The sequence below is a fragment of the Aspergillus novofumigatus genome (genome assembly GCF_002847465.1).
Source record: "Aspergillus novofumigatus IBT 16806 chromosome Unknown P174scaffold_1, whole genome shotgun sequence".
Classification (NCBI taxonomy): Eukaryota; Fungi; Ascomycota; class Eurotiomycetes; order Eurotiales; family Aspergillaceae; genus Aspergillus; species Aspergillus novofumigatus.
Window position 1 is genome coordinate 1,882,034 of NW_020194274.1, and position 20,849 is coordinate 1,902,882.

Here is a 20,849-nt window from a genome sequence, read left to right on the forward strand (position 1 = left end):
AAAAACTTAGGAACAGCCTAAGGATGTTAGTTGACGCTTGAAAGTCAGGGGCTAGCCATTCATATACGACACATGCCAATATCAAGTAGTATCCAATGACAATCGGTTTTGAATACAGAATTAGCAAAGAGTACCTACAGAGTGTTCCGTACCTTATCTAGTAGTGCCTTACCACGATATAGATAGATATCAACCTTCCTTGAAATCCTGACTTTATGCTAGACTGATCTAGAGTGGACTAGAGTGGAAAGTCTCTGTTTATGGCAGGAAATAACGTGTTTGGACTTGATAATGGACAACTTCCATTGTTTTCGCCTCCATCCAAGAACATCACGATGCCAGAGACCAACGCCCAAAAAAAAATGCACTCGGATTTTGAGAAGTACTCGGCATTTCCCGTACGCGCTTGAGCCCTTGCACTGCCATTCCGAAAAGAACTACCTATGTAGATGAGTAGTGTTCAAAAAAAACCATTTTCTGTTGGTCAGGTCACCGGCAGTAATGACGATCGACAGCCCGCACTTCCCCCAACGGACGTTTTCTCCCAGTGAGAGGGTACGAAAAGGATCATTCCATCTTGATCGACGGCTCTTCGTTCTGAACTGCGGCACAAGTGCACAGGGGATACTGACTTTATCATGCTGACACGCTCCCAGATAGCGCCATCACGTGCTACCTTTCTCCTCCTCGGTGAGAAAGACTGGGTCCCAGAAGTTCGTTGGTAAGGACAGGTCAAGGAAGTCACCAAAAAGCACGTCAATATCTTCAAGAGCACCCTGCCGGTTTTCCTCGACTCTCTGCAAATCTGCGGGTGAATCCGTAAGACCTTCTTGTGGCGCAACAGGTGCGGGGAGACAACCAGAAACGCCAGGGCTATAATTGTCAGTCGCTAGCTGCGTGGTAGAAGCAGGTGTTACTGCATTTGACGCTGACGGGATGCTTCCAGGGTCCATCAGCTGCCGAACGCCCTGTCCCTGAGATCGCTGCAGTCCAGGCTTTGCCACGTTAATTTCACGCAAAGCCCTGCGTCCCAGACGTGCCATTGCCTCTGCAGAGTACCAGTAGATGCTCATACCCTCCAACAACGAACAGCACGCCTCTAAACTGGCTTTCGCTCGGTTAAAATGGGTAATCAGCCTACTTGACCGAGATTGCTGATAGGAGACGCTCATGGAAAGCGATAGTGCGTATGGAATGATGGGGAGAGGGGGCAAATCTTGGGCAGATTCAGTTGCTACAATGGAGTGTATCCGGACGGTGGCGAGACCTTGTCGGATACTTGAATTCGAGTTTTGGGGGCGATCGTGCATCCTGGACCTGCACGAAAGAATGGCGACGGCATGATAATACACTTCAAGGAAGCCTTCGAGGCGGTCAGCAGTAGACTGTGAGCGGAGAAAATCCTCCTTGAGAGATCGTGGAACGTACCCAACATGGTAAAGTCCAATTCCTCCCCGAAGTTGTCACCCATGAGCTCCTCAAAAGACGGAAAGTCGGTTTCCCAGCCGACGGTAGGATCCGCAGATGGCCTATAGAATGAGATCACAGTCGAGAGCAAATCCGAGATGGCAAACCACACGTCAAATGTAGTCTTAGGATGAGAGGTATTGACAATGGGTTTTCTCAGTCCAATGTCCCGGTCGGCAAGGAGAACTGGACGGCCGCCTATGCTTGCGTGCATCTTATCCAAGGTCCAGAGGCACCAGAAAAGTCGCGAGAGAGAATCCCCGTGTACTCGATCAGGTCTGTTCAGGTGCAGACCTGCGGTCTGAGCCTCGTGGATAGCCCGACACAGATGCATAGATGCAGCCTCTGCGCCCTCGTGGCCTTCACAATGTAAAGACATCAGCGCTAATGTACGTATGCGGGTGATTCGGTCCGACTCGAGCCCGGCATCCATCGCGACAACTAGTCCAGTGTAGATCTCGGAACCAAACTGTCGTGGCGTACTGAGAGGACCGCTGATGCTTGTACGAAGAAACGACCTGGCGGCTTGATCCTTGGCAGCCACAAGGCAAATTGCCCGCTCCAGGAACACGGACGCACTTCCATGGGAGTAGGCACGAAGAAAGGATTCTTTATCAATAAGCGGGAGGATAGGATGGATTCTGGAGAAATAGATGGTAATCAACTGGTCGCGAGTCGACGAAGGCAGACGATGACAAGCATTCAAAGCTGATGAATACCGCTCTTGTAATAGAGAGGCAACAGACTGGGAATGTCGACTCTGCGGAGCAGTGTTTACATCAAACGCTGTATCATCTCCGTGGCCATCGCTGCTTTGTGAGCTAATCCAAAGGCCAATCCGATCCCGAAAGCGGCTGCCTGATGCGCCATCCAATTTCTCGCGAATCACAGCTTCTGGGTTGAGATGTCCCACAAAGCGTTCTGCTCCGGAATTGTCAGGCGATACAGATGTCAAAATGGTAGACTTCGCTGGCCCAGCACCGCCCAGAGGGGAGGATAATCCGTCTGGCTGCTGATTGCTGTTGGAATGAAGAGCAGTACGCTCAAGATGATCTCCCAGGAGAGCTTGCGCCTGATCTGAGACAGACCCCGAGTTGATAATATGGCGGCAGCGTTTCTTGTTGCAACATGACTTAGCTCTTCAGACCGCCATTGTAGATTAGATGCTGTTCGGGTATACACGCTGGTGACAATAAAAAATGGACAGAGGGCTAAAGCACACAGCACAATGGAATGAACGGCGGGGAGAGGAAGGTTGGTCGAAGAGTAAAATGATACCTTTCTTCGCTGGCAATCTGCGCATGCTCGAAGGGCTCGTCTGCGACTTCGCGATTGGGGAGTATCAGCAACCCATTTGAATTCCATCCTCACATCATAGCGTGAGCTGAAAGAAAATACAGATGCGGCAGAATTCCTGAACCTAGGAAGACGGTTGGATGGTTCCTTTTCGGCTGTGTCAGTATCCTTCATAGATACTCAATGTTTCATGCAGGGCTATACTCCGAATATTCTAATAACGATCGATCCTGACGCTGATCCATAGCAGCATGAAGTGCTTAGCTAGCACTTAACAGTTGCTGCCATAGGAATAGACTAACCACGGATAGGGATGATTCGGGACCTTTGGGAACGGGTGGTACCAGTCTTGATCACCCCAGGAATTATTAATAATAGAGAGCTATAGTGCCGGAGAGTGCAGGCTCTGAACTCTCATCTGGATTGAGACGCTCAACTTGAGACAGACTTGAAAGGGTAAATTGATGCCAAGCCCGCATTACAGTACTATATACGCGTGAGCCACGCGATCACTGCTAGGACGACGCGTTTACACGGGGAAGCTAAGTGCTGATGCGGAGTACGAGGTAGAGCCCACCAGCTCAATTATGGTGAGATGATTCTACATGTGGATTAATCACATTTTCAAATTAGGTGAGTTTTTCTGCTTAACTCACTGAGTAATCACATTTCATTTCTTCTGGAATTTATTATACTACTCCGTACTACTACCCCTTCATCCTTGTCAAGTCGCGGATATCAACAATCGAGCTCTATTCACACACAAAGGAAGCGCGTCATGGCCAGTCCGCCAGGGCTCAAACGTAATGCTAACCATCTATCAACACCAGCGTGTGATGCGAAGAAGCCCAAGGCCAATGGCAGTATCACGTCCTTCTTTGGTGCCCCTAAACCCCGGCCTGCCAACACCAAAACATTGACCGTTTCGTCCTCTTCCTCGAACTTCAACAAAGACAAATGGGTGGCATCATTGACGCCTGAGCAACAAGAACTCCTGCGACTAGAGATCGATACGTTACATGAAAGCTGGCTGTCTAAGCTCAAGGAGGAGCTGGTCACATCGGAATTCTTGGGGTTGAAGCGATTCCTGAAAAAGGAGAAGGAGTCGGGTGCAAAGATCTTTCCTCCAGAGAATGAGATTTACTCTTGGTGCAACTCCTTCCTAGCCATTCCATCCACGAGGCGCGCCGAACTATGTTGCTAATAAAATCAACCCCAGGTCTCAACATACGCCCTTGGACAAAGTGAAAGTGGTCATCATCGGCCAAGATCCGTATCACAACCATAACCAGGCTCACGGTCTAGCATTCTCGGTTCGGCCTCCCACTCCTGCTCCTCCCTCTCTGGTGAACATCTATACCGGAATCAAAAATGACTACCCTACTTTCCAGCCCCCGCCAAACAAGGGTGGCCTTTTGATACCTTGGGCTGAGCGAGGAGTACTCATGCTCAACACCTGCTTAACAGTCCGCGCTCATCAGGCGGCAAGCCATTCAAACAAAGGATGGGAACGTTTCACTCAAAAGGCCATCGACACCGTCGCTCGAGTACGAACTAATGGAGTGGTTTTTCTGGCCTGGGGCTCGCCGGCTGGGAAGCGCGTAGCAGGTATCAACCGGCAAAAGCATTGCGTTTTGCAGTCGGTTCATCCTAGTCCGCTCAGCGCTCACAGAGGTTTTGTAAGTCTCGCTTCACTCCCTCGCCATCATGGCGCACCCTACCGAGCCCTGGTGTACTGACGTGAGACTTTATGCGGAGTCTAGTTCAACAATGGCCATTTCAAAAAATGTAACGAGTGGCTCGCCGAACGCTATGGTCCGGATGGCACCATTGACTGGAGTCTGAACCCGAAAAAGACAGGCGGCTCGCTTGCCACTATCTCGGACCAAGCTCCTGTGATTGACCAGGTGAAGACTTCCACCACGAAAGTGCCTGATTCAAATCCTTCCGAAGAGCGCAAAGTTGCTAGCGTGAAACTTATGGACCCTGACGGATCGCTTGATGAATTTGACGATGATGTCGATGCACTTGAGGTTCTAGCTGCAGCTGAAGCTGCAACATGAGCTGTTGAATATTTGATTCAATTGGTGTATTTGCACTACTATTAATCGCGAAGGGGCCGTCTCTGTGATTCCGGCGTGTTGCAGCTGTATCAGCGTGTCTGTACCATGGAAACTTCAACTGTCCTAAGTTTTGTGTTTTGATTCCTTCCACAACTCTTCCTTTCACTCGGCAGAGATACCACTGCGAGGTATTGTATTCAGGTTGACTGAGAAAGTGCTGCCACCCCCCTTATCCTGTTGATGAGTGTCAAACGAAGTTTTTGTAGCATGGCGTTCTACAAGTGTAGGTACCTCGGTTGATTGAGTCGGCGAGCGTAGCGAACATGTTGCTAACAGAAGACTTAAGGCTTTGTTGCGGCTCTTACCATATTCATCTTGCTAAGCCACATAAGGTTAAATAGAATTAGTATCAAGTGGGCAGTCTTGTCTGCCGGGTAGTGAGGTTCCCTGGGTATTGGGATGGCCCACTCGATAAGCTGAGGGGAAAGTAGAATATGCCGGGGGTAAGATACAATCATGAAGTTTGAAATTGGGATACTAAAACGAGGTCCTTCGGCTAAAGTAGTAGTCTACAATTCATCATGGTCGCCCTTCTCGTCGCCAGTAGCAGCAGGAGCTTCAGACTCGGTGGATGTAGCCGAAGGGGAAGCGGTAACATCAGCCCCTTCTTCAACCTTCTCTGAGGCAGCCTCAAGAGCGTCGACCTTGTACTTGCCGTTCTCCTTGATGAAGTTCGCCAGATCCTCGACGGTACGAGAGCCAGAATACTCAACGGGAGAATCTTTAGCACCGGCGGGATAGAGTTTGATGGTAGGGAATCCGGTGATGGAATCAGGAACGTCGTTGGCAGTAGCATCGATCTTGGCAATGGTGACCTTATCTTTGAAATCACCAGCATAGAGAGCCGCTAACTCCTCATACTTGGGGGCCAGACTATGAAAGACTCGTTAGCTCAACTTTTATGCCAGCCTTTTGGTAGAAAGACGGGCAACACTCACGCTTTACAGTGTCCACACCACGGGGCGTAGAATTCGAGGAGAACATCCTTGTCGTTATTGATGACAAGATCCTGATAGGAGTGAGCCACCACGACTGTGACGGGTCCTTCCTGGGTTTCAGGAATAGGCTCAGACTTGATGCTGGGCTCAACCTTGCCATCAAGAACATCTTGGATGAACTTCCCGATGTCTTTGGCATTGATTTCCTTGGACTGGTCGTAAGGGTACTTGGCGTTCTTCTCCGGATCCTGGATAGCGAAAGCGGGGAATGTCTGAGGGTCAAGGTTGAGGTTTCCGGCATGGGCACCGAACATCTTGGCATCAATTGTCGCGATGTTGATAGCTCCCTTGTGCTTTTCAGCAATGGGCTTGAATTCCTCGGCGTACTGATCACGCTCCTCCTTGCTCTCAGCGAAGATGTACGCGAGAGGGATACCGGCCTAGAACACGGTCCAGGTTAGCTGGTACGGTAAAGAAGATTAATTGTTTCTGATCATTAGGGACAAGAACATACCGTAATATAGCTAGAGTAGGTCTCGGGGCCAATCTCACCCACAAGAGGAGTGCTGGCAGTTTTTACCCAGCTGAGTATCGCTTCCTGCTCGATCGTTCCATCGTAGATAGCCTTCTTCTCGTCAAAGTCTTTGTAGAGCACAATTGAGGGTTGCTTGACACCCTCCGCTTTGGCAATAGCTGAGTCGCTGGTCGCGGCAAAGAGGTAGTTGTCTCTCTGAGATTCAGCAAAAGAGGTGAACACATCATTGGCAGCCTTGTCGTCGGAGGCAAAGTAACCGATGACAACTATCTTGTCCATGGTCTTGATCTCTTCGAGGTTCTCTTCAGTGACAGTTGAGACGGCGGGGAGGGACTGCTTGATCATGTAGGAGACAATCCTTTTTGAGTAAGGTTAGTTCATAATGCATAAGGCCACTAGGAACCGGAAGGCAAGGCCGTATCGAAGGGGAAAGCAGAGCACAGATGATCAGGGACGAGGATTGATAGAGGCGCGCGCTGGGAGTAGAAAAACTTACGAGTCAGCCTGGCGAGCTCCCTGGTAGGGCTTACTGGAATCAGGGCCGCGGAAGATCTTGAGAGTAGGATAGCCCTCGACGCCGTTTTCTTTGCACAAGTCCTCTTCCTCAGTGCAATCGACCTTGACCAAGGGGATATTTTTCCCCTTGAGCTCAGTAGCAGCCTCTTCATATTTGGGAGCTAGAGCCTTGCAGTGGCCGCACCAGGGCGCATAGAACTCGGCCAGCACCAAGTCATGCTCTTTCATAAAATCCTTGAACGAGTCTTTGGTCAGAGAGACGACATCAGAAGTGGTATCAGCTGTCGCGTCAGCAGCAGAGGCTACCGCGCTAGCCCCGAGAAGGCTTAAAACCAAGGGAGCAAAAGACCGCATGATATAGAAAAGTCTCGGAACAAACGAAATGACGGTTAATGGGGTAAATCAAGACCAAAGATGAAGGTCGTCTTGTAAGTAGCTGCAGACTCAATCGTCCTGCTCGATTGAGGAGTTGAGAGTTAGACAAGAATGAATCTCTGTCCGGGTTGCTACCCTACAGCTTAAAAGGCAGAGATGAGAGCGATGGGAAGAGCACAGCGGAGGGAGAACAGACGATTCAAGAGGTGAGCGGCCCCCCATTAAGTACAGCTATGGGGAAGAGTTGAGGACAGTTTGTTCTTTCTGCAGTCAGCTGGCTGTTCGAGCTCTGTGACTGGCTCCGCTCAGCCGCCTAAACAGTGAATGCTGCAAGGGATCCGTAAAATCATGGGTAAATACCCCGTAAATAAGAGAGTTGATAAATCATATCCAGCCAGGTAACAAAACACGTACCCATAATACCCACCTCCAATCCATAGATAAAGGTACCTAAGGTACCTAGGTAGGGCCATAGATTCCAAAGTAGCTTGGTAAGGTTTTCGACGGAGAATGTCCCGTACCCCAAGTCCTACCTTAGGTTAGGTACCGGTAAGAGTCTTCGATAGATACACCATACTCCCTCCGTCCTCTACCTTATAACTTTCATTATCGCTAAGGTACGGTACCTTAAGGTATATAGATACTGTACGTACTTCGCAACACAGGTAGGATAGATAGCAGCCTAGTATGTACCTAGCTACCTAGCTACCTATGCTCTAGGTGCTCTTTCCATTCCCCTGCATTTCTTTGGTATTTGAAGGATCTATATCGCCTACCTAGAGATAGGCACACCTGATAAAAAAACGAAGTACCTACCGAGGTAAGGTACCTTGTAGTGTAATTTATTACACGTTTAAGATATCTTGAGGTAAGGTAGGGAATGATATGCCATACATGGAATCTAGTACAGTATCATTACCAGCTGGTATTGTCCCCTCCTCTTTGTTTAATAAGGTACAGCGAACCTAGAGGTACCTTGCCACGAATGAATACTGTACCGCTCATGGAACCCGAAGGTTGTAAGGTACTCTAGCATCTTTTGACACTGTGAGTTGGTTGACTAGGGGAGTGTTACTCCGTACTCCGTAGACATATTTACGCTCTCCTCACCCCAACAGGATTGCAACAGCTACCTGGATTATCAACACAATACTATCAAAAAATAGTCAAAACTTCGGAAATCGGGGAACGGGTCCTTGACTCTCAAGGTGATGACTTAGACTAAAAGCAAGTAATAAACTTATTTAACATACCACAAGCTTATGCACAGTTGGATACTCATGTAAGGAGTGTGGTACCTATAGAGTCCATACTGAATTTTGCCACATAAGTCTACATTATTCAGAGCAGTGCCCGGCTGCTATAGAGTAGAAAGATGATACTTAGGCTGTTACGAGGCAGGAAAATGAGGTTTCGTGCTTCTGCTAAACAAAATTGATGAGACGATGTCGATCCACTCGATCATCCACACTATTGAGATACTTCCTCATTCTTGATGCGATTTTTTAAGCCGGTCAGTCGATCCGCGACAAAATGGAGGCTGAGGACTCCTGGACCTCACTGCCTCCTGATGGATTAGGACTATGAATAGGTAGTGTTTGATTCTCCGCTAAAAGCAGCAACTAAAATTTGTATGAGCTGAATGGAGGTGTCTTTTGCCTGGACGGTCCTCAGTGAACCAATCATTTTCGAATATTGCAAGTTAATATCCACGGTGAGGGTGAGCCTAAGGCACAGATACAATGAATTTTGGTCAGCCCGGCCGGACTTCTTTAACAAAGTGTATGTTCATAATACTCGCTACATGGCTTGGTGTCATTATGGGGAATTTACACTTCTGCCCGAGAGTATGGTAGCATTAATGGCACGTCCAAAAGCGCTGAAAAGTGGAAACATCCCCTTTTCTAGCAGTAAAAAGCTTCGAGTTGCTTGCTCGTAGAGCTATGTAGTTCACTGTGTCATTTACACTCTCAAGGTAGTGCGTACTCGATCGTGTCCGAGAGAAAAGGGACAGAGACAACGATTATAGAGGAGAAAGAAGCAAGCTCCTAGCCAACGGGCTAGCCGTGTTCCAATAAGAGTTGACCGAATTGGCTTCCATCCAAGCCTGGCTCTGCCGGGCAACTCTAATGATCGCTTAGAAGATCGATAGTACAAATACCTATAGCTCACATTGGCGGGGCGCGGTCCTCGTTTCCTGGAAGCGTTCCGTAGATTTGAGCGCCTGACGGCTGCAATTCTGCAGCAAGAGCAAGCGCATCTCTCTTCCCTCGTTCAACATCCACAAGTAGCATCAGTGGCAACGGGAGAAATATCAAAATTGCAAGGAACAAAAATGCAGGCCGAATTTCACCGTAGCGATCGGTGATGATGCCGACAATTGCAGGCCCAAAAATGCTCGACCCTTTGTCAGTAATGGCATAAAGCGCATAGAATGCTGCTTCGTTGCCAGGAGGAATCAACTCTCCGAAGAAACTGCGGCAGTAAGAGGATAGGCCGCCCATGACAAGCCCATAAACAATTCCCAGTGGGAACATCTCCCACGGCTGCTGCAGGCCCAAAAACCCGAGGCTCTTGATTGCTGGAATAAACCCCAAAAGACCATAGAGAGGCACTAGCTCGAATAAGAGAATGCATGCAATGATTGTTTGAGACGCGCTGAGATTGAATACTCGCGAAACACTACTCCAAGAAAACGCCCCCAAGACACCGGCCACCATTGCAATCACATTGATTAGTCCCAAAGCTGCGGGTTGCATATTGAGTTGTGTCTTTGCAAAGAGTACCGCAGTCCCACTGACGGTGGCAATTCCATCACTGAGAAGAAACCAAGCGGCGAGAAACAGTAAGATGTCTTTGAGATGACGTGTCCGCACTGCTGTCCGATACAGCGACTTCCAGGCATATGCCATGTAACCGACCCAAGAGCGGGTGTGCTTCCCTTGGTGAGTGGTAGTCAATGGTGGGCCTGGGCGAGATCGCAGCCAGAGCGCGGCAGGTATTGTAAAAATAAACCACCAGAGCCCGATTAGAAACAGTACGAGACGCAGGGAGAAGGTAGTTTGGTTGGTACCGATGACGACGAGGATGCAGACTGTTTGTAGGATAATGGCACCTATGTAGCCAATTCCAATTCCATAAGAAGATATCCGAGTTGATAGCTTCAGCTCTTGCGAAACTGGAATGGGAGTTTCAGGATGCATGTCCGCTTCAGCGTTTTCTCTATTTCCTTGATGGGCATGAAGCAGGGCGAGGTGGCATTAGACTCAATGCCATGATCAATATCGTTTGTGGTATCAGAATGACCTTCTTGGGCGCGAGAACCATCCAAAGCAGGTGGGGTTTCGCGGACACCCTGAAGCACAGAAGGATGATGGCGTACCAGCAAGGGTAGGAATGAATTCAAAAGCACAAAGGAGGCTCCAAAGCAGGTGTTTGCAATTATCGCAATCACTGCCCCCACCATATAGATCTTAGGCACTACGCCCAGAAAGAGCATTGTGGAGACCGAGCCAATCACAGCGAAAGCCACTAGAAGCAGCTTTCGATGACTTCCATGGTCTGCGGCTCCTGACATCGATATGATCAAGATGGCTTGAATAAAGACACTCACCGAGAAGGTATACATTGCGAAACTTGCAGTATTTATCTCGACACCGAATATGTGGACCACACACTGGTTTACTACTGTTGGTCCTCCGGCATCATATCTTGAAGAAAGCGTCCACTGGGCTTGTGTGGAAGTCTTCGATGGACCATTCAAGGTAGCACTGCAGGGGGTCACCTTATCGGATAAAAGAACACCGCGGTCGCGAGCCATTTGCTCCAAGGTAATGGGGAGGAAGGAGCCTATGGTAAGTGTCAACTTTAGGAGCGAATGAATGCGAGCGAAGGCCTGATGCCAGACATGTGCATACCCATAGCGCAGACCGTAAAAACCTCTGCTGCCCAGCCATAGCTATACCATCCGGCGAGTTCCTTTCTGCTGGTGGGCCGAATATCATCCCCAGGGTATTGCGGCCGCGTGATGCTCGTTTCGGTTTCCTCGCCAGCCCGCATATTGACAGCAACTTGAGACACGCGCTAGCATTATATAAAAGGTCTGGTTGTTCGAAACAATTGCTCCCTCAGCAACTTACAGATAAGAAAAGGAATAGCCAGCCCACCAGAGTAGAAGGCACTGTTTTCCGACAGACCGCCAACCTAGACTCATGGAAGAGGTGTCAGCAGGCGATTGGAATGGGCTCTCCAAAGCGTTGCTTGACCATACTAGTAAATCACGCAGGCTGGGTAACACCAGACGCTGCGTCAGCTCCAACTAGACGTTGGACAAATTCGAGTAAGGAGCCTTTTACCAAAGGATTATTTGGGTATTGCAGGAACGGCATAAGTTAGGTTCCTAATTTAGTGGACTAACATAGTGCTGAGGCAAAGTAATCACTATGTGGAATAACAAGTGAAGATTATTTTGTCCCCCGGTGTTTCTCGCACACGTTAAGGAATGACCGGCCATTGTCATCAGTTGGGGACAAATCGACTTGAGCTCCTTACCTCAGTGGCAGCTTACCTTATCCATATCATAGCTGTTAGGTAATCTTGACCTAAATACTCCTAGGTTAGTGGAAATGCGGAGAGAACGATACGCAGGTACCCAAGGTAGGTACGTAACAGACGCTAACGTAAGAATCAGGTTATATTACCGACAACTAAAACATCCGGATCTTACTAAGGTAGGTAAGTACGTGTTGGTAATCCCTCAGGCATACCGTATTTCTTCAGGCACCAAGGCACTTCATGAATCTGCAATCCGTCATCTCTTTTCCGAGCGCACGAGTACTGCACCTTTTAGACAATAATACATCAGCCCCTCAGCTTCTCAATATTCCTTTCCATTGCCTGTATATGCGCAGTATATCTGCAAGCATCATCTGTGGCGTGGTCACTACTTTAATCTTCCACAGTGCATAGACGCAATCTCCTTGTTTGCTTCAGCAAAGGGCTGAAGCCTCTGATGGATTCCACCCTTTCGTTCGCGAGAACCTCCGAATCCTATGTCTGAAACAGTGAATCGCAATCAGACGGAAAAGACTTAGTGTATGGCTTATTTGTCATCCTGCTGAATGCTTTTACTTTATGAGTCTCTTGAGCAGGGCCGACCAACGCGAGTTTTCGTGGCTAATACCTTCACAAACTCTCGATCGCGCACCTGAATCAATTCTATAAGGCCGATAAAACTACCTCATAAGGTCCTTGTTCCAGCTTGCCCACGCGTCATTCTTTACTTCACTGGAAGTTTACCTACCTTCAGTGCCGTTGCAGTGCTCTCGTCGAACTAGCTTTGCGCATTCCAGTTGATCACGGATGACAGCAAGCTGAAGCGGTTGTTTCAGCGGGTTGAATACTGTCAGCTTCCCTTCCTGGCCCTAACGCCGGCGTGTCTGGGCTAGCACCCGAGTCAGGTCGCTCACCTTTGTGCCGTGCAGAGGGTGAAGGGGGGGAGAGCTGGTCCCAGAGGCCGGAGGTGCCATATCTACAGACATGCCGGGCGTCATCATGGATAATGCTACTGTTGGCCGGCCCGGGCATGCGCCAGACACTCAGACCCCGAGTAATGGAGATAACTTGCGAAATGGGTCGTTACATATCAACGGAGCAGCCAAAGGAACCAAAGAACACGACCCTGATAAGGAAAGTTATATTGGCAAACCTGGAATTGACGGACACAGAGCTCTGCCTGAGCTACCACATATTACACAGGGATTCTTTCCATTTTCAACGCTAGTCAACCGATCTGTGCAGCAATGCTGGAATGAGCTATCTGACCTTATTACGGAGCTGGCGGCAATACAAGTGTCACCGCATAGCTCAATGCCTTTGTTGCCTGTCAATGGAAAAACTCCTGGGAATCAGTCTCCCGAAAACGTCCAGAAAAAGCTCAGAATACTAGACTTTGCTCATGCTAAACGGGCCGAGTTCATTAAACTTCTCGTTCTTTCACAATGGAGTCGGCGAGCGCGCGATGTCAGTAAATTAATCGACCTGCAAAATTTTATTCGCGCTCGCCATCAAGCTTTTGTGGATGCGTTGCAGCGAGTGGGAGATATGAAACGGGACCTGGTGCAGGCTCAGGTGGCCAATCCGGATCTCCAAACTGCCCTGGAGATCTTGTCCAAGGGCAGGCTGGAATCCTTAGCAGATGTAAGCCATGTTTGCACGCACGAAGCTCAACAATCACTGACTCCAAGTTGTCTAGCTCGGCTACAAGTCCTCCAAACTTCTAACAGCGAGAGGAGCTCTGAGACGGTTGCATAAAGTAAACAGAATCATCAGTGCCAGACTTGCATTACATGATTCAATCCCTCACCCATTCCGGACCTACCGAGTTCACGACGGCCGAGTTACTTTTGTCGTGCGCGGCGAATTTGAGCTCGACTTATCCGTCGGGGCAGAAAGCGAGCTCTCCCAATTCTTCTTCGTTGACATCCGCTTTCTTTACTCCCCATCCTCCAGCATTCCGAAGGGTCGAATGTCCAATGAGATTGATGCTAAAATCAATGATAAACTGCGTGATAGCGGCTTGACAGGCTGCTTCAATTTCCTGCATGGCTTGGTATTGACCAATAAAATTCATATATTATTCAAGCAGGCCATCGAGTTGGCTAAAGGCCTTTGGTCAGAAACATTACGTGTTGAGCTTTTGCATCGAACCCTGGTTGTACACTATTGGGCCCTAAAACCAGGACCTAAGAGTTGGGTCGAGATTGGGGTCAAGAGCGGTAATGGGGATGCTGACAGCCAAGGCTTTGGGGTACCGTGCCTGGGCTTGCGTTGGATGAGGGACCGCCAGGAGGTTGACAGTAGAGACATCGAGTTCGATCCAGAGGATTTGTCAATGGAGTGTCTCCTGCGGAGTGTCATTGCTTTACATATATCTTATTTGCTCTCGTCAGCTTACGGCATCCTAAGTGAACATTCGCTATTCTCCACCGGCACTTTGTCTTCACAAGCTATTTTGAATGTCACTGAGCCTGGCGAATGTCAACTCTCTGTCCAGCTGACGGACTCCAGACATCTTCGGGTATCCATTGAGCCGATGTCAGGAGCCGTCATCTTGTCCGCCACCCCTGGTGTCTCAGAACGTTCCGAAAGTGATGCCATTCTGGACAGGTCCACCATCGATGATTTAGTGGCCCGTGTTTCTCGGCTTCGTTGCATTGCGGCCATAGAGGAACTTGAGTCTAATGTCAGGATTTTGGGTTTTGAAACAGTCAGCCCAAAGGGACTCAGAAACGATATTCGGAAAGCTTTTCCAGCTAATGTCTTGCGTTTTTCCCTCTTCTGTCACCCTTCCTGGGAGCGAAATTGGGTCGTGGCTGCAACAAGCAGCATCACAGGTGACAACTGGTGGGTTGTGCAACTTCGCCGATCCTCAGAAGTTGCAACAGATTTTTCGGTCTCTGATACAAGTGTTCCACTTTGTTCAGGATATAGCATGAGCGATACCTTTCTTGCTACGAGCCACCAGACTCACTCTTCCTCATTCCCCGATTTGGGCTACTGTCTTTCTGGGATGGTAGCAATTTATGCCAACGTCAGCTATCTATCCGATTTGCAATCAGTTGAGTTTCACCCACCATTGTGCGCATTGAAGGTTGAGTCCGATCTTCAAATCCCGGATATTTTCATTCGCTACCAAGTATCGAACCTTCCTCGGGCGCTTCAGCTAGTTTTGCCCGCTGGTCTGAAGAGAAAGAACCTTCTCAAGGATACAGTTCGCCTTGCCTTCCATGGGATTGACCGTCACAAGAATATTGCCATATTTGTGGCGTATGGCAACTTGGTGGGACCTTGGACAGATTTGTGCACATTAGTCTCAAAGTCGGACAGCTCCCTAGTTTTCAAGCGAGGAGGCAGTGGCTTTGCCCTTCGGCTTCTCGCTCCGCCTGGTCGACCTGTGATCGTACAGCTGTTTAAAAGCCTGCAGACTCTGGAGTGCACGTTGTCAATCCTCGATTTTCTTCGGCAAAGGAGATTGACACCTCAGTCGTTATCGCTTACTCACATAGCCTTTGCTTACGGCCCAAGAAGGGATCTCTCAGCCATTATCGGGATCGGGTTGTCCGAGGTCCCCTCTTCTGCGGAGCTTGACCCTGTTCGCATTCTAGCAAGGACTGACCCCTTACTTTCTCTCACTCTGGGTATTCGATTTAAGCATCCGAACCCTCATCGCCGGGTCCAGGGTTCTCTCGCTGCCATTTTAAACCATGCTTCTAATGAAGCTGGTTTGGATTTTGTAACCGAGATTCTCTCTTTTACACTTCCCTTGGTGCGAGCCTTGGAGCAATTAACATCTAACGCGTCTCGCCAGGAGTCGTTCAGGTTACAGGTGATTGTGCGCAATGCTTACACATTCCTCCTCCATTATACTTATCAGGGCTTCCGTTTCCAACTCACAACGAGCCAGCATTCGGGGCAATTGACTTGGGTACTAAGGGAGTTGAGCAGCCCAGGGGCCGGGCCAGGCCACGACCAACTCAAAGCCAAGCTGCGAGGCACATTGTATCATTCCAAGGGAAACGGTTGGAAAGGTCTGGGAAATGGAGTGGTTGCAGACGCTGAGGGAGTCAGCAATGTTATTTGGGCCCTAGATGGATGTTTCACCGGCGCTCAGCATAATACTTGGTTACCGCGAGAAACTAAATCTGATCAGGATTACTCAACTCAGCCAGTACCGGAGAAACAGAGTCAAACCGGGGCCCCGTCGCAGGCTGGCATGGCTAACGATACTACGATGACGGCGAACTTCGTTAATGACAAAAGTCTTCAGCGAAACCCTGTGGCTTCCAATGCTGCAGATGTTATCACAATTGACTGACACCTCTGTATAAAGTCATCGCGACTTTTTCATCTCTCTTGTACCTCCGGGGGCACCAACTTCGCGCATATAACAGGGTTGTCTCCAAGCAATGCCTCCTTCGGATGTATTCTTGCTAATACATTAATTTATGTGTACATCCAATTCACGCCATGCCGTTTTGGCTGCCATATGATGATTGCACGTGAATGATGATACTTTACTTCGGGCAGTTAAATATGATACTCCTTTTAAAGGATCACATGTATACTGGCGCCAAGAGCTGAAACCACAAGCTAGCCCCGACTTAGTTACATCCAATCAGCTCCTATGCTTCACTCAATTCAGTTGGCTTCAGCACTGCAACCAATAGAATTGCAGTTATGATTTGCTATAGCCGCTCCTCTTTCACACGCCCTCGATTTTTCAATATATCAAACTCAACCCATCTCATACATGTCGATCCTTCTTCAGAGATGAATCTTCCTGGATTCATGACATGGCACCCTTCGTAGGTCATACAGAATGGTGCTACTTCAGGATCCGCCAAAATAAACGCTGTCGGCAATGGGTACAGTTGCAACGATGCTGCATGATCCCACAAGACAGGTCGCATTGATAGCGGAAATGGGGACATCGTTCCCTGGTCTAGTATTGTTTTCACTAGTTTTCGTGCCGTGTGCACACTGGAAAAAGATTGCTGTGCTTTTGCATCTGCCGGATGGGCCTGAGCATGAGTTTCATTACCAGCCGTGGCAAGACCAGCCTCGGTTTCCGGATCTTGTGGAATTGCCGAATCACACTCATCCTCGCCTTGCTTAGTAGCCACTGCGTTCCGCCTCAGCCTTCCTGTTATGTCATCTCGAAAGATGGCGATATCATGCAAGGGCCCAAAGACGGTGAGACGCGATGGGTTGGAGGTCCAGATAGCTTCGCCGGCAGGCTCGGAAGCTTGCGATCGCCCCGACTCTGAATTTGCCGATGCAAACGCACGCTTTACCCTCGACGTAAACATATCCGGAACTGGTTGACGTGGTACTGTCGAGGCAGCGCCCGCTGTGAAAGCAGACGACCATGGATCATTATCCCCAGGAACAAAGACGAAAGTAGAGTGTCGTAAAAGTTCAGGATAGTCGGCTAGTACAATGGAGAGTGAATCAAAGTACTCCTTGTACTCGATGCTGCCAGCATGGCCGCCTCCGTTGATTGTGGCCTTCTGGACGAAGTTCCCTATCACGACAAAGCCTATTGGGCGTTCTGTGGGCGAAAGCTCACTATATGTACCGAAAACCTTCCTCAGCGCGTCAAGCGACTTGAAGTTGTCAAGATTAACCTCGCTCATGATAGCCACTTTCAGTCGTACGGGCGAATCCGCGTCATCGTGCACACCTCGCAAACATTTGGCCTGGATTCTCCTCATTCGTGAGCCTTGTGCGCGTTCACTCCCGATCCCTAGAAAGTCGACCCATCCAAACCCTCCGCTAGAGCTAATCTCTCCGTTGCTGTGCTGGTGATTGGTTCCCAGTGATACTTCCCGTCGTTCGCATGGAGGTCCGCAAATTGATACACCCACAAATCGACCCCCAATGGAGCCACCGACTCCGCTGTTTCCACCTAAGACTGATCCTCGCACGCTTCCATCTTCTTCATAGACTCCATCGACGAGGACTATCATTCCGGGAGCAAACCAAGCACCATCGTCTGGTATCGTCCGGGCATGACTCAGATCTAGCGCAACGCTACCTGTCAAATCGACCAAGGAGAGATCACCTGCGGGTGATATAGAGAGTAATCCTAGAAGCAGGTGTGACGTGCCACTTCTTCCAAGCAAGTTTGCAATCGGCGTCAACCTATAACATTGAGTGGGAGCGAATGAGGATGACGACCTCTTCAGGGAGTGGCCTCTGGAATAACTCAACGATGATTGAAATGTCTCATTCCGGAGTAGGCGCTGATGAACAATGTTATAACGGTCTCTGAATACACTAGTCTTGTGTGAAGCCTGCGGGAACAATGTAGCCTTTGACTTTGTTAATTCGAAGTACTTCTTGTCGACGTTGTAAGTCAAGCGCGGCATGTCGAATGCCTCAACAATCTTGATCCAATTTCTTGGGTGTAATGATAAGTCCAAGTCGTCATGTTCCTCATCGTTGATTGCTGGGTCTGGAGACAAGTGTGGGTTCGGTCGCCTGGCATCACAATTGAGGGCATTCAGATCTATCGGTCCTTCTCTTGTTGCGTTTGATTTCGCAGGAACTACCCTTCCTCCACTCATGTTGCCCTCTAAGGTCATCAAAATAGCCTTCAGTGAGGCCCCTCTGCCTTCCTCGACGATGACGCCGCCCCGGCCTTTTTCCAGATTTTAGCTACCTCATCCAAGACGCGCTCCGCAAGGCCTTCTTCGCGCCATCCAGAGCCGCAATGTTTTCCTACAAAGGAAGCCAAAGTCTGCAGTGCTGAGGATGAGATGGTCAAGTTGTGCTTCCTGGTGAAAGTACGGAAAGCTACAGGTCGAAGCGTGGAGGGTGGAAGTAGAATTGGCAAGACTGAGCTCCTCGCGACGGGAGCATTAAGGTTCGATTTTCGTAAAGGACGTACCGGAGTGCCGAACCCTGGAGACGAAGAGAAGATGGGATCAGAGTCCAGACACCTGTCTCCAGCAAGCGGCGTGTGGTCCATTTTTACTTCCGATGTGGTAGTAATTGCTTAGTCTCTTCAGAGATGTCTCGGGACTGAGGACCATATGAAAGTAGCTTGCTTCAAGGAGGATGAGCAGGCTATAACTCATCCTCTGTGAGTTTCACTGCTTTTGTCATGACAGAAAACGGGTAATCTGAAAGGTAAACACGACGCTGGGCTAGAACGATTATGGGGTGATCCAGATGGCGATAACGATGATGTTGTTGTTGTTTTTGAAAACTCGAAACACTATGTATGTAGGTACTCCGTAAAGGTAACGGACCTTTAGAGAGACGCGTGGTTGCCGGTGCTCCACATATGCATACGCGCCGAGAGTCCGCGACAAGTTCTTAGGAAGGCTTGGGCTAAGAACTTACTAATGCTCCGTGCCGATAACTATACTTCGTCCTTCCAACGTTTCGCAAAGCAGATCTCAGCTTTGCAGCTTCATTTTTCCATTCTCATTTGGATGTGCTTCATTTCTCATCGCTGAAAAAGTGCCTGCTGATATTCCGAGCCTACTACGTCCCCACGGTATCCTTGCCCTGACCGTCATGGCAGAGCTTAACTCAGCAAAAGCAGACCCATTAAAGCTAAAACGCGCCGCAGATGCCAAGCGTGTACAGTTAGAAGATTTGATCGCGCGAGCTGCGGCGAAAGATGCAATCAAGGACTTCAATGCGGCTGCTGAGCTTTACTCCCAAGCTACGGAACTCCAAGCCGAGCTGAACGGTGAACTGTCACTTGACAACGCTGATCTGCTGTTCGCCTACGGCAAAGCTTTATACAACGTGGCGGTGAGCAAGAGCGATGTCCTAGGGTCAAAAGTAGCTGGAGAGCCTCAAGCTCAAACAAATGATCTACCTGCAAGCGGCTCCAAATCATCAGCGCATGTGCCTGGCGAGAGCGTTATCAAAAATGCGATCGCTAGTGGGGTGGCTAAGCAAGAACATTCCAAAGATTCTAAATCCAGCCCTGGAAAGACTTTGAACCAGCCCTTTTTCCAATTCAGTGGCGATGAAAATTTCGATGAATCGGAATCTGAGGCAGAAGAGGGCGATGGAGGCGCTGATGGTGTTGACGATGACGACGACGATTTTGCCAACGCCTTTGAAGTCCTGGACTTGGCTCGTATACTCTACCACAAGAAGTTGGCCGCAGTAGAGGAATCATGTGAGAAGGGAAAATCCGCCGGCCTGCTGTCCGATGTCAAACACATCAAGGAGCGTCTCGCAGATACCTACGATCTACAGGCGGAGATTTCACTTGAAGGGGAGAGATTCACGGATGCGGTGGCGGACCTCAGGACTGCACTTGATCTGAGGCAATCACTGTTTTCTATGGAAGATCCTTCCCTTGCTGAGTGTCACTACAAGCTTTCGCTCGCACTAGAATTCGCATCTGTCAATAATCCCGGCGAAGGCACTACTGGAGGGGACAGTGAGCGCCGTGGCAAGGTTGATAAAGCTATGAGAGAAGAGGCTGCGACTCAGATGGAGAAGGCTATTGAGAGCTGTCGAGTCAGAATGGCCCAGGAACAGAAAAAATTGGACGTATCAGACGCCTTGGACGAAGACAGAGAGACAGCTCTGAGAAGGAAAATAGCGAATGTCAAGGAGATCATTGAAGACATGGAGCAGAGAGTTAGTTCCCAAGGAACGTTCTATTTCTTCGTTGCTTGTTACTGACTCATCACAGCTCCTAGATCTTCGTCGTCCGCCTGTGTCGGTTGAGCAACAGAACGAGGAAAGCGATACGATGCTTAGAGGAATTCTAGGCCAGATTGTAGGTCAGCCAGCTGTTGAGCAGCAAGCGCGACTGGAAGCTATTACAAAAGATGCCAAGGATCTGTCTGCATTTGTCAAAAGAAAGCCAGCTGGCATCCAACATCCGCCGCGAAGTGAATCTACGGAGAAACGCTCAGCTCCAGAACAGGTCGAGGACGAGTTCAACACGAAGAAGGCACGGACGGAAAGCGCTGAGAATGTGTGATGGATTGTCGCCCATCTTCGTTTTCACCAGCCTACCCTCGGTGTCGCCATACCCTGCTACGCTCCGGCTGAACG

At 49.2% G+C, this 20,849-nt stretch overlaps 7 protein-coding genes across 7 annotated transcripts; 3 read left to right on the forward strand and 4 right to left on the reverse strand.

Moving 5' to 3' along the window:
• Positions 1-665: 665 nt before the first annotated feature.
• P174DRAFT_361245 (transcription factor domain-containing protein) lies at positions 666-2,832 on the reverse strand (the record flags this gene model as incomplete). The annotated part of the gene is made up of 3 exons (XM_024821769.1): positions 666-1,363; positions 1,429-2,544; positions 2,673-2,832. The coding sequence occupies 3 exons, from the start codon at positions 2,830-2,832 to the stop codon at positions 666-668; spliced, it is 1,974 nt and encodes a 657-aa protein (XP_024687141.1).
• A 529-nt stretch (positions 2,833-3,361) lies between these two features.
• Positions 3,362-5,313, forward strand: P174DRAFT_436971 (uracil-DNA glycosylase). Its single transcript, XM_024826166.1, has 3 exons — positions 3,362-3,912; positions 3,983-4,442; positions 4,527-5,313. Exons 1-3 carry the CDS (start codon positions 3,542-3,544, stop codon positions 4,824-4,826), a joined length of 1,131 nt encoding a protein of 376 aa, XP_024687142.1. The 5' UTR covers positions 3,362-3,541; the 3' UTR covers positions 4,827-5,313.
• Positions 5,314-5,322: 9 nt separating this feature from the next.
• Positions 5,323-7,470, reverse strand: pdiA (protein disulfide isomerase PDI1). The gene is made up of 4 exons (XM_024826167.1): positions 6,856-7,470; positions 6,339-6,717; positions 5,825-6,264; positions 5,323-5,759 (listed from the first exon to the last, which is right to left on the reverse strand). The coding sequence occupies exons 1-4, from the start codon at positions 7,227-7,229 to the stop codon at positions 5,396-5,398; spliced, it is 1,557 nt and encodes a 518-aa protein (XP_024687143.1). The 5' UTR covers positions 7,230-7,470; the 3' UTR covers positions 5,323-5,395.
• A 1,620-nt stretch (positions 7,471-9,090) lies between these two features.
• Positions 9,091-11,777, reverse strand: P174DRAFT_436974 (MFS transporter). Its single transcript, XM_024826168.1, has 4 exons — positions 11,521-11,777; positions 11,168-11,453; positions 10,517-11,099; positions 9,091-10,472 (listed from the first exon to the last, which is right to left on the reverse strand). Exons 2-4 carry the CDS (start codon positions 11,307-11,309, stop codon positions 9,419-9,421), a joined length of 1,779 nt encoding a protein of 592 aa, XP_024687144.1. The 5' UTR covers positions 11,310-11,453; positions 11,521-11,777; the 3' UTR covers positions 9,091-9,418.
• Positions 11,778-12,788: 1,011 nt separating this feature from the next.
• On the forward strand, positions 12,789-16,125 carry P174DRAFT_361146 (mediator of RNA polymerase II transcription subunit 14; the record flags this gene model as incomplete). The annotated part of the gene is made up of 2 exons (XM_024821764.1): positions 12,789-13,448; positions 13,504-16,125. 2 exons carry the CDS (start codon positions 12,789-12,791, stop codon positions 16,123-16,125), a joined length of 3,282 nt encoding a protein of 1,093 aa, XP_024687145.1.
• A 370-nt stretch (positions 16,126-16,495) lies between these two features.
• On the reverse strand, positions 16,496-18,783 carry P174DRAFT_456256 (DNA polymerase epsilon noncatalytic subunit; the record flags this gene model as incomplete). The annotated part of the gene is made up of 4 exons (XM_024829411.1): positions 16,496-16,586; positions 16,611-16,747; positions 16,769-18,422; positions 18,443-18,783. The coding sequence occupies 4 exons, from the start codon at positions 18,781-18,783 to the stop codon at positions 16,496-16,498; spliced, it is 2,223 nt and encodes a 740-aa protein (XP_024687146.1).
• Positions 18,784-19,337: 554 nt separating this feature from the next.
• Positions 19,338-20,775, forward strand: P174DRAFT_363395 (SHNi-TPR domain-containing protein; the record flags this gene model as incomplete). Its single annotated transcript, XM_024821916.1, has 2 exons — positions 19,338-20,426; positions 20,482-20,775. The coding sequence occupies 2 exons, from the start codon at positions 19,338-19,340 to the stop codon at positions 20,773-20,775; spliced, it is 1,383 nt and encodes a 460-aa protein (XP_024687147.1).
• Positions 20,776-20,849: the final 74 nt, after the last annotated feature.

What these genes read in the sequence shown, in the direction of transcription:
- P174DRAFT_436971 (XM_024826166.1), top strand. Translation starts at nt 3,542, where the DNA reads ATGGCCAGTCCGCCAGGGCTCAAACGTAATGCTAACCATCTATCAACA. An exon ending in GAGAATGAGATTTACTCTTG is followed by an intron (nt 3,913 to 3,982) that starts GTGCAACTCCTT and finishes AATCAACCCCAG; the next exon opens with GTCTCAACATACGCCCTTGG. An exon ending in TCAGCGCTCACAGAGGTTTT is followed by an intron (nt 4,443 to 4,526) that starts GTAAGTCTCGCT and finishes TGCGGAGTCTAG; the next exon opens with TTCAACAATGGCCATTTCAA.
- pdiA (XM_024826167.1), bottom strand. Translation starts at nt 7,229, where the DNA reads ATGCGGTCTTTTGCTCCCTTGGTTTTAAGCCTTCTCGGGGCTAGCGCG. An exon ending in GGAGCTCGCCAGGCTGACTC is followed by an intron (nt 6,718 to 6,855) that starts GTAAGTTTTTCT and finishes TTACTCAAAAAG; the next exon opens with GATTGTCTCCTACATGATCA. An exon ending in CCTACTCTAGCTATATTACG is followed by an intron (nt 6,265 to 6,338) that starts GTATGTTCTTGT and finishes ACCGTGTTCTAG; the next exon opens with GCCGGTATCCCTCTCGCGTA.
- P174DRAFT_436974 (XM_024826168.1), bottom strand. Translation starts at nt 11,309, where the DNA reads ATGCGGGCTGGCGAGGAAACCGAAACGAGCATCACGCGGCCGCAATAC. An exon ending in TTTTACGGTCTGCGCTATGG is followed by an intron (nt 11,100 to 11,167) that starts GTATGCACATGT and finishes CACTTACCATAG; the next exon opens with GCTCCTTCCTCCCCATTACC. An exon ending in GATATTGATCATGGCATTGA is followed by an intron (nt 10,473 to 10,516) that starts GTCTAATGCCAC and finishes TCAAGGAAATAG; the next exon opens with AGAAAACGCTGAAGCGGACA.